Genomic DNA, 11377 nt, shown 5'->3' on the forward strand with positions numbered 1-11377 from the left:
AGACCAGGCTGGTCTCGAACTCACAGAGATCCGCCTGCCTCTGCCTCCCGAGTGCTGGGATTAAAGGCGTGCGCCACCACCGCCCGGCTGGAGACTTATATTTCATTATGAATGCTCAGTCTTATCTTATGCTTGTTCCACTAGCTCTTATTACTTAACCTGCTTCTCTTAATCTACGTTTTGTCTCTGGGCTTTTTACTTTTTTCCTTCTGTCCGTCCTACTCCATCTAGCTGTCTGGCAGGGGCCTGGCTGGTTCTGAGCATGTCCCTCCCGTTCTCCCTGGAGCCTAGCATTCTCCTCCTACTTATTCTCCTTGTCTGCCAGCCCCGCCTACCCCTCTCCTGCCTAGTTTTGGATGTTCACGTTTTTATTAGACAGGCAAGGTGAAACAAAACCAACAGATCTTTACGTAATTAAACAAATGGAGCATAAACACACGCAGCACACCTTTACACAGCTAAAGGAATAGTCCACAACATACGCACACACCGTGGTCTTGTTCCAGCAAAAGGAAGTCCGGTCATCTCGCTGCAGCCACAGAGGAGACTTCGTGTGTGGACACTGTGTGTGCAATGAGGGCTGGTGAGTGGGGGAGGGGCGCCTGCCCTGAGACGTTCAGCCACAGGGCAGTTCTTGTCTGTACACTCAGCTGTTGGGTGGATCCAGTTCAAACTATTTGGGATGCGCCCTTCTTACTGAGTCTGATGTAGCCCTGTTCTGGGCTTGTTTTACTTTGTTTGTTTGTTGGGGACTTTTTTTTTGTACTGGTTTATTGTCATTGTTGAGATAAAGTCCTACTGTATAGGGCAGACTGGCCTCAAACTCACAATCCTGTCTTGGACTCCCAAGTTGTAAGACTATACGTCTATGCCGCCAGGCCTGTCTCTGGTCTCCTCCTCTTTTCAGTTACAAGGGTGCAAAAGTGACTGACATTAGACTGGACTCGGCTTTGCTGTAACCGGGTTAGGTTCTGTAACTGTATTCAATTCGCAATGGATTTGTTAGGCATAACCCCGTCATAAACTGAGGCACATCCATACATGGATATACGGGCTATTTCTGGATGTCTCTCTGCTAAGACAGAGACAAAGTGGCTGTCAGGCTCTGGGCTGGGTGTTGAGAGCAGGTGAGACTTGCTCTTCATGGGTCGTATCTTTTCCACCACATGCAAACGGATGACCTAATGAAATGAACTTAGTGGCAGATATGGCGGCTCTCGTCTTTTATCCCAGAGCTTGGGAGGCAGAGTCGGGTGGATCTCTGAGACTTTGAGGCCAGCCTGGTCTATATAGCAAGTTCCAAGCCAGCCAGGCCTATGTAGCCAGGCCTTGCCTCCGAAAGGAAAGAACAGAAACCACCCATGGGTAGGTGAGTGTCAGCAAGGCTGTAGTGCCATGCACAGACCACTTCGTTACTTGGGGAGCTGAGGCAGGAGGATTCCTCAAGTCCAGAAGTTTGGAGCCTGGGCAATGTAATGAGACCGTAAAGACAGCAAAATCCACCTTTGCCGGGTGCAGTGCTGCCTGCCTATGATCCCAGCCCTGGGGAGGCAGAGGGAGGACCTGGACAAAACAAAGCTAGTCTTCATTGTGAGCTCCAAGCCAGCCAGGGACTCCTGGAAAGACCCCATCTCACAACAAAAGCAAAGACAAGCAAAACTGCCCTGAGGCCCTGGGAAGCCTGTCGTGACTCAAGACAGAAGAACCTTGAAGGGGGACAGTTAGTGAGCAGAGAGCAGGACCCTGGGGTTCGGGTTTCAGCCGAGCCACTGCTGTCGGCATAACTCGAACATGCCTCCACGTTTTCGGAACCCCCAGTTTTGTGGTTTGCGAAACAGGAGCATAAAAACCCCAGGCTTCCTCCCAGGCTGTGCAGAAGTGACCAGTGTCTCCTCCAGGAGTGGCAAGGCCTGCAACTGCTCCACGGGCTCTCTGAGCGACACGCAGCCCTGCCTGCGTGAGGGTGAGGACAAGCCATGCTCAGGCCGCGGCGAGTGCCAGTGCGGACGTTGCGTGTGCTACGGCGAAGGTCGCTACGAGGGTGACTTCTGCGAGTATGACAACTTCCAGTGTCCCCGCACCTCTGGATTCCTGTGCAATGGTGAGCCGGGCAGCCTTGACCGGCTCTGAGGGCGGGAGGGTACTCGGTAGAGGCAGAACCCTATCCCCAGTTCAGGTTCAGCCGTAATCTGGACCTTCCCCCCTCGTTTGAAGTGCCATGGCCAAGGTCCCTGACAGCCATACAGGCTCCTACTCTCAAAGGCTGCCTCTGGAACTCAGATCTCTACTCCAGCTCAAGATGGAGACCATTTGGTTCAACCCCCAAAGGTTGACAGGAACATGGGAGAATAGTCTCACTTCTCTCCAAAGATGCAAAACTTCTAGTGGCAGCCACAAAATTGTGTCTCCTCCCGATCTCCACAGGACCTACCCCTGTGTGGTGCCAAAGCCATGAGTGCATAGCCGTAATAGTCTGGTGAACAATGAGAGTATAGGCCTGGACCTAGAAGAGGCGCAGCTCAGGCAAGCAGGCCCGTGGAAGTTGGTAGTTAGACAGAGAGAATAAATGAAAATCCAGCTAGTAGCCAGGCGGTGGTGGCGCACGCCTTTAATCCCAGCACTCGGGAGGCAGAGGCAGGTGGATCTCTGTGAGTTCGAGGCCAGCCTGGTATACAGAGTGAGTTCCAGAACAGGCTCCAAAGCTATACAGAGAAACCCTGTCTCAAAAAAACAAAAAGAAAAGAAAGGAAGGAAGGAAGGGAGAAAGAAAGAAAGGAAGGAAGGAAGAAAGGAAGGAAGGAAGGAAGGAAGAAAGAAAGAAAGAAAGAAAGAAAGAAAGAAAGAAAGAAAGAAAGAAAATGCAATCATTAAATATTTGTTAAACTCCCACTGTGTACTGGTCACTGGAGGTTATGCTCTTGTTTTTCTATATCTCCTCCTATCCTTGTTTGTCTTTTAATTTTTTATTATCCTTAGTGTGTGTGGGGGGGCAGAATACAGATGAGGTCAGAGGTCAGTTGGTAGTTAGTCAGTTCTCTCCTTCCACCATGTTGGCCCAGGCTGACTGTCTGCAATCACCCTTGCCCACTGGGACATCTCACAGCCGCTCTTCCTCCATCTATCTGGTTTTGATCTAGTGTCTCTTCTCCCCGGCTCTCCTTCTCAGAGTTCTGTGGGGGAGAAATTAAAGCATAAGCGGGGTGTATCTGGAGAGGGGCGACATTTACTAGAGGTGGAAGCGTGAGGGAGGAGGGGAGGAGGATGCTGGGGGATGCGGCAGGGCCAGCTTGTAAGGGGCTTGGGTTAGGGGAGCAGCAAGGAGTCACTGGGGATCACATCACTTTCTGCTTGTGTATCTACCTTGCTACACTCATTTGTGAACCCTGACCGTTCACTGCTGGATTCTCCTAGATGCCTTGTAACAGGTTTTGTGGTTTTAGTGGGATATTTATTTATCATGTGAGGGGTGGGAGCATGCGTGCTACAGGGCCTGTGTGTAAGTTCTTTCTCTGCCCACCATGTGGGTCCTAGTGCTTGATCGCAGACCATCACGTGTGCGCAGCAAGCACCTTTACCCTCTGAGCCATCTCCCCAGCCCCAACAGTTCGAGTTCTAATTTATACATGTCTGTACCCTTTCTCTGGCCTACGTCCAGTTAGAGATTCTTTTTTTTTTTTTTTTGGTTTTTTCGAGACAGGGTTTCTCTGTGGTTTTGGAGCCTGTCCTGGAACTAGCTCTTGTAGACCAGGCTGGTCTCGAACTCACAGAGATCCGCCTGCCTCTGCCTCCCGAGTGCTGGGATTAAAGGCATGCGCCACCACTGCCTGGCTCAGTTAGAGATTCTTGAACATGCAAATCACTGGGATGGATTTGTTTTGGGGGATGGTCACTCTGCCTTCACTAGAAGGCAGGATAGAGGGGAGAAGATTCCAGAAAATTGAGGGGCAACTTTAACCTCCAGGCTCCCAGAGGCCCACCCTAGTGGTTCTACCCTCCCTTCTTTCACCTCTTCACAGACCGCGGACGCTGCTCCATGGGACAGTGTGTGTGTGAGCCCGGTTGGACAGGCCGCAGCTGTGACTGTCCCCTAAGCAATGCCACCTGCATCGATAGCAATGGGGTAGGCCTGGGCGTGGGGCAGGTAGTGTGGGCAGTAGAGGGGGCCCCCTGAGGGATGATCAGAGGATGGAGCTCCGCTGGCTCACCGCTGCCCCCTCCGGCCCCAGGGCATCTGCAACGGACGAGGCTTCTGTGAGTGTGGCCGCTGCCACTGCAACCAGCAGTCGCTCTACACAGACACCACCTGTGAGATCAACTACTCCGCGGTGAGTCACCGCGGGGACCCCAGGCACAGCAGAGCGTGGGAAGGAGAAGCTGATGGAGGGCGGACGCTGGGCAAGAGAAGTCGGGCACGCCCAGCATGGCCCCTGTCTGTTCCTCCTCTCCACCCAGATCCGCCTGGGCCTCTGTGAGGACCTGCGCTCTTGTGTGCAGTGCCAGGCCTGGGGCACTGGGGAGAAGAAAGGGCGCACCTGTGAGGACTGCAGCTTCAAAGTCAAGATGACGGATGAGCTGAAGAAAGGTAGGGGGCCAGGGAGGTGGTCGCACATGCCCTTAATCCCAGCAGAGGCAGGTGGATCTCTGTGAGTTCGAGGCCAGCCGGGTGTACAGAGTGAGTTCTAGGACAGCTGGGGGCTACACAGAAAAAAAAAAAGCTGGGCGGTGATGGTGGCGCATGCCTTTAATCACAACATTCGGGAGGCAGAGGCAAGTGGATCTCTGTTCATAAAGTGATTTCTAGGACAGCCAGGACAACAAAGTGAGACCCTGCCTCCAAATGAAAGAAAGAAAGAGGGAGGGAGGGAGGGAAGGAGGAGGGGTAAGGGGTCCGAGAGACCTAGTGTTAGGAGTCTGGGCAGGGAGAACCCAGCAGGAAAGAGTGGTTACTTCTCTGAGGGAGAGGCTTGAGCTCTGAGCCGAGGTCATGCAGTCTAGACTGGGTTGTGAGCCGAGTTGTGAGATACTCCAGGACCTAGACAGAGGTTCAGAGATGGAGCAAGAGGCACAGAATGCCGCCGTGGGGGAGGGGGGGCTCACAGCTGAGCAGGGAAGCGTGAGTCCGGAGACCCCGGAATGGGGTGTCAGATGAGTTACTGCGCACGCCCACAGCGGAGTAGAAGGGCCCAAGTGGGCACGCAGTCGACCTATGGGATGCTATTTGCCTCCTGAATCGGCTCTACTGCCTGGACACCACACTCATGCAGTCCAGGGAAGCGGAGGAGATGAACTTTAGGCTAGGCTGTTACTGGTGCCAGCCCTGGGCAGGGCAGTCCCCTTCATCCCGGGACTTCGCTCTTCCTCAGAGCCCATGGTAGGCTACAGAGGAGGCAATACTTCACCGGACCCTGGGGTGGCCCGGGTGGAGGGCTGGGATCAGGGTGACCTGCTAACGATCTGTGGGTCCAGCGGAAGAGGTGGTGGAGTACTGCTCGTTCCGGGATGAAGATGACGACTGCACCTACAGCTACACCGTGGAGGGCGACGGCAGCCCTGGGCCCAACAGCACCGTGCTGGTACACAGGAAGAAAGGTGAGCTGGCAGGTGGGCGCAGCCGGTGGCACCGGGAAGCCCGGGCAGGCATGGGCACTGCCTCCCTTCTCCTCTCGCTCTGCAGACTGCCCTCCCGGCTCCTTCTGGTGGCTCATTCCGCTGCTCATCTTCCTCCTGCTGCTCCTGGCGCTCCTGCTGCTGCTCTGCTGGAAATACTGTGCCTGCTGCAAAGTAAGCCTCCCTCCGGGGTCAGCGAGAGACCTGGTTCACAAGCCTCGCTCCGGGGTCAGTGAGAGACCCTGGGTCACAAGCCTTGCTCCAGGTTCAGGGAGAGACCCTGGGTCACAAGCCTCGCTCGGGGGTCAGCGAGAGACCTGGGTCACAAGCCTCGCTCCGGGGTCAGCGAGAGACCTGGTTCACAAGCCTCGCTCCGGGGTCAGTGAGAGACCCTGGGTCACAAGCCTAGCTCTGGGTTCTGGGTCAAAGGAATGATGTGGGGGAAAAAACGGTAGAGCAGGATACCTGGTATCATCCTCAAACTCCTGCGCGCGCGCGAGTGCGTACTTCTAGCGAAAGGGCTAGAAGTAGAGGTGCCTGGGGAGGCCTGTCTAGCTTGGAACAACCATCCTAACCCTAACCCCACCTCGAACTCTTATCTCCTAGGCCTGCCTGGGGTTTCTCCCTTGCTGCAACCGAGGTATGGGCCAGGCACACCTGTGAGCAGTGGGTATCTGACAGCCCATTCAGGCTGGAGGAGAAGTGTGGGTGGAGCCAGGACCAGAGAAAGGGGAGGCCCTGGGTTCCCCCCTGATGGGCGTGGCTATGGAGGTCTAGGGAGGGGCTTGTGCTGAGGATCTTTCCCGCAGGCCACATGGTGGGCTTCAAGGAAGATCACTATATGCTACGGGAGAACCTGATGGCCTCCGACCACCTGGACACACCCATGCTACGCAGTGGAAACCTTAAGGGACGAGACACGGTCCGCTGGAAGATCACCAATAACGTGCAGCGACCTGGCTTTGCGACCCATGCCGCCAGCACCAGCCCCACAGAGCTTGGTGAGGGCCAGGGCTGGGGGCAGCGCCTCTCGGCAGTACCCTGACCCAAGATCATACCCTTCCTGTTTTCTTTGGGTGTTGGGTGCGGGTCCAGGACTCAGTCCCTTTCTGTTCCATCCCGAAAGGACCAAAACAAAAAATCTCAGGCCTGTATGCACACTGGCACACTGAAAACAGTCTTAGCTCCGTTTGCGGAGGTCATACTCTGCACCGCCTTGTGTACAGGGGGCTAATGATGCTCGTACCTCCCACTCAGTACCCTATGGGCTGTCTCTACGCCTTGCCCGCCTCTGCACTGAGAACCTCTTGAAGCCCGGCACTCGAGAATGTGACCAGCTACGCCAGGAGGTGGAGGAAAATGTGAGGACCAGAAACGGCTGCTTGGGCCCATACGTGGGTGCAATGGCATCCCGTGGGAGAGCCAAGGACTGCGAGTTCAGAACCTAGACTTTTCTAGGCAAGAGGGAGACGGGCCCTTTGGACATGTGTCTTGCATGGGGTCATTCTGGGTGGTAGCAGAGCCTGGGTTTCAGGGTCCATCCCTCAGGCATATGACAGCCAATCTTGAGGGGTCCTCTGGACTATTCTCAACTGTCTTCCCTTGTCTGACAGCTGAATGAGGTATATAGACAGGTCAACGGTGCGCACAAACTCCAGCAGACAAAGTTCCGGTGAGTCCAGGGGAGCCCCAGGTCAGGTGTGTGTGTGGGGGGAGGGGGTGCCTGGCTGTACTGAGCTCTACCTTCAGGCAGCCTGGATTTCCAGGTTTTGATGGGAGCTGTTCATTCAAGCTCCCAAGGGGGTCATGCCCCATTCCAAAAGCTATATGGCTCATGGCCCCTTTATTGTCCCCACAGACAGCAGCCCAATGCCGGGAAAAAGTGAGTTGAAGATACACAAGTTGGGACAGCCCCACCTCCTTCCCCTCTGTCCTGAGCTCCAGCCTCCTCCCCATCCACTCCTGCTCCACACCTCTGATCACGTCATAGGAAGGGAAGGCCCTAAATCTGGCATTGACTAGACCCTTCATTCCTTCCTCTCCTGGACCATTCTTCCAACAACTACTTAAGACACTTAAGAGGCCGGGCGATGGTGGCGCACGCCTTTAATCCCAGCACTCGGGAGGCAGAGGCAGGCGGATCTCTGTGAGTTCGAGACCAGCCTGGTCTACAAGAGCTAGTTCCAGGACAGGCTCCAAAAAAAAAAAACTTAAGACACTTAAGAGACCCGTTTACCATGAACCAGCCCCTCAACTAAAACACAGCCCAGATCTGCCCCTGCCCCACTGACTCATGGCCCTGCTCCCCTCTCCTGGGCCAGAGATCCTCTTGCTGAGCCTCAGTATCAGGCATGCTACTGAACAGGAAGACTAGCAGGTCCTGTGGCTTCTGCCCTATTGGGGAGGCTGTGTGAGAAGCGGTCCTACACCAAGTCAGAACTGGGACGGACCACATGTGGCCAGGCTCGGGCCAGCACCTCCAAGTACTCGCAGTAGACAGCTATGCCTGGCCATCCCAGCCAGTCCTTGGCCATGCAAGAGATCACCCTTGTTAAGCCCATTTTTGAATGAGAAAACTGAGGCTCACAGAGGTTATATCCCTGGCCTGAGGTTACCTAGCTGTCAGGGCTCAGAGGCAGAATTTGAACCCAGGCTGCCTGGCCGGAGGGAGCCTCTTGGCTGTCCCACACCCAACCCTTGTCTTACCAGCCCTGCTTGGTGGGGTGGGTGAGGAAGCGCCTTCCTCAGGTGAGGAGGTGGAGCCAGCCGGGCTTCTGGCAGGGCCCAGCACTAAAGACCACGCTGCCTTCTGCTGGCTCACATTTTGTTGTCCCCCCCTCCCTCCGCCACTTGAACGCTCTCCCACCCAGGCAAGACCACACCATTGTGGACACAGTGCTATTGGCACCCCGCTCAGCCAAGCAGACGCTCCTGAAGCTGACAGAGAAGCACGTGGAGCAGGGATCCTTCCACGAACTCAAGGTGGCCCCTGGATACTACACGCTCACTGCAGAGCAGGGTAGGGAAACAGACTCTCTTCCTGCCCCACCTCCCCTCCCACCCATGCGGCCCTGAGACCCATATCTTACTCGCACCCTAGACGCCCGGGGCATGGTGGAGTTCCAGGAGGGTGTTGAGCTGGTGGATGTGCGGGTGCCCCTCTTCATCCGGCCCGAAGATGATGACGAGAAGCAGCTGCTGGTGGAGGCTATCGATGTTCCCGTGGGCACCGCCACCCTCGGTCGCCGCCTGGTGAACATCACCATCATCAAGGAGCAAGGTTAGTCCGGGCCAGGAAGGCAGGGCTGGGTTCTGCAGGGCCTGAGCCAATCACTTACTCTCTGAGGACTGTCTCCCTCTGTAAGATGGGCTGAGGCCTCTGCAAGGAGGCCATAGAGGTGCTTCCTGCACAGCACCTGGTACATGAGCTAAGTGGCGCTCGCTGCTCCCTCTTTCCTCGTCTTTATGGTGTTGGGGATGGAAGCCCACATGCCAGGCAAATGCTCTACCACTGAGCTACATCCTCAGTCCAAATGAGAATGTCCATCAGATTCATCACAGCCTCCCGCCCATGTCCAACTCTCCTTTCCCCATTGAGGGGGATACCTGGATAAAAGCCTTGGCACTACAGGTGCCTGACATGCTGATGACAGTCCTCCTGGTTCCCAGAGGTTCCCTGACCCCTCCCCACTGCACCAGGATGCTCAGCCCTGACTCTTAGGACTGTCTTGTGTCCTGTCCCTATCTAACATTCCAGGCTGCCTGCTGGACTTTATTTTAACCCCTTAACTGCTGAAGAAATTTCCATGCTAGTCCTCTGGGTAGGCGGGAGGGAAAGTGTTAAGACGGAACTGAGACCAAGAGCTCCTAACCGGCATCTGGGTTCTTTGCAGCCAGCGGGGTTGTATCCTTTGAACAACCCGAGTACTCCGTGAACCGTGGAGAGCAGGTGGTCCGCATCCCTGTCATCCGGCACATCCTGGATAATGGCAAGTCCCAGGTCTCCTACAGCACACAGGATAACACAGCCCATGGCCACCGGGTAAGGCTCAGTCAGAGGGTAAGAGGACATCTCAGGGACTCGGGGGATATCCAGTGATTTCCATGGTTGCTACCCCAAGCCTTGGATGCTGGAAGTATCTCTAGACAAAAGTGGGCCTGCCACCAGGAATGGCCCACCCAAAGTGCCAAGAACACTCTGAGTAGGGTACCGTTACTGCCAAGAACTCAGGGCAAGAGGATCAGTTCCTCGTGGATGGGCCAGGTACCTACCAAAACCATCCTTGTTTACTCTTCAGTGATCCAAGACAGCCAAGTCACCAAACCATCCAATCTGACTTTGGTTTTTTTTTAAATTTAATTTAATTAATTTATTTATTTTGAGGCAGGGTTTCTCTGTGTAACAGTTCTGGCTGCCCTGGACCAGGCTGGCCTCGAACTCACAGGTCCTCCTGCCTCTGCCTCCTGAGTGCAAGAACTAAAGACATATGACACCTACCCAGCACTAATGTAATTTTTTTTAAGGCTGGACACAATGGCACAAATAGCCATCAGAAAGCAAAGGCAGGAGGCCAACCTGTTGAGCACAGCGAGTTTCCGGCCCACCAGGAGACACAGCTCAGTAGTACAGCACCTGATTAGTATGTGCAAGGCTCTAAATCAATCCTCAATAGGAAAAAAATAATTTTCAAATTAAAAATAGGGTTGAGGATGTTGCTCAATTGGCAGAGCACTTACCTAGCATGCATGAAGCCCCGAGTTCACCCTCCAGCACCACATACACAGGGCATGGTGGCACGTGCCGACCATCTCAGCTCTCAGGAAGTAGGAACAGAAAGTCATCCTCGGCTAGGCACTGAATTCCAGGTCAATCTGAGCTACGTGAGACCTATAGGCCCATTCAGCCCACACAGGGTAACTGTGCACATCAGGCCCAAACAATAGGGCCACATTGCCATTCTCTGTTTTGTTGTTTTAGTTTGGGTGATTGTTTTTTGTGAGACAAGGTCTTGCCACTAGCCCTGGATGGCTCAGACTAGCAGACTCTTGCCTCAGCCTCCCAGGTGCTGTAATGACAGGCTTGGGGCGCCACGCCCATCTCTCCCTATTTTTCTCCTTGCAAACTTCCTTTTCTGTTCTGGGTTGGGTCTCCCATAGCTATCAGGCTAGTCCCCCTACATGGAATTGAACTGGTAATTTGAAGTGCCACCTAGTGCTTTTTTGTGAAAAGGTCGTTTTCCTCCCATGTAGTTGGGTAAACACACCCATGTGCACACATGAAAATCTGAGGGCTAAGCCATGGCTCAGTGGTTAAGAGCACTGGATGCTCTTCCGGAGGGCAAATCTGACCCTTACCATTACTGCCATACACACAGCAGACACGTGTACATTCTCAACACACACACACACACACGCTCTCAACACACACACATACGCTCTCAACACACACACATGCTATCAACACACACACTCATACACTCTCAACACACACACACACGCTCTCAACACACACACACTCATACACTCTAAACACACATATATACGCTCTCAACACAAACACACTCTCAACACACACACTCATACACTCTCAACACACACACATATGCTCTCAACACAAACACACTCTCAACACACACACACTCATACACTCAACACACACACTCATACGCTCTCAACACACACACACTCATACACTCTCAACACACACACTCATACACTCAACACACACACACTCATAAACTAAACACACACACACTCATACACTCTCCAC

General features: G+C 54.1%; 1 protein-coding gene across 3 annotated transcripts in view; it reads left to right on the forward strand.

Annotated features, from left to right (window-relative positions):
* The window catches only part of Itgb4 (integrin subunit beta 4), a 33989-nt gene that overhangs the window by 11742 nt on the left and 10870 nt on the right, over positions 1 to 11377 (forward strand). For all 3 annotated transcript variants that reach the window (XM_026780803.1, XM_026780802.1, XM_013347634.2), the window contains exons 12-26: positions 507 to 583; positions 1899 to 2101; positions 4017 to 4120; positions 4227 to 4325; positions 4453 to 4582; positions 5467 to 5589; positions 5675 to 5781; positions 6214 to 6247; positions 6417 to 6608; positions 6865 to 6968; positions 7221 to 7279; positions 7466 to 7489; positions 8478 to 8626; positions 8708 to 8887; positions 9501 to 9649. In XM_026780803.1, the coding sequence (XP_026636604.1) occupies positions 507 to 583; positions 1899 to 2101; positions 4017 to 4120; positions 4227 to 4325; positions 4453 to 4582; positions 5467 to 5589; positions 5675 to 5781; positions 6214 to 6247; positions 6417 to 6608; positions 6865 to 6968; positions 7221 to 7279; positions 7466 to 7489; positions 8478 to 8626; positions 8708 to 8887; positions 9501 to 9649 (1734 nt within the window). The remainder of the gene's footprint in view (positions 1 to 506; positions 584 to 1898; positions 2102 to 4016; positions 4121 to 4226; positions 4326 to 4452; positions 4583 to 5466; positions 5590 to 5674; positions 5782 to 6213; positions 6248 to 6416; positions 6609 to 6864; positions 6969 to 7220; positions 7280 to 7465; positions 7490 to 8477; positions 8627 to 8707; positions 8888 to 9500; positions 9650 to 11377) is intronic.

Source organism: Microtus ochrogaster, chromosome 7 (genome assembly GCF_000317375.1).
Source record: "Microtus ochrogaster isolate Prairie Vole_2 chromosome 7, MicOch1.0, whole genome shotgun sequence".
Lineage (NCBI taxonomy): Eukaryota > Metazoa > Chordata > Mammalia > Rodentia > Cricetidae > Microtus > Microtus ochrogaster.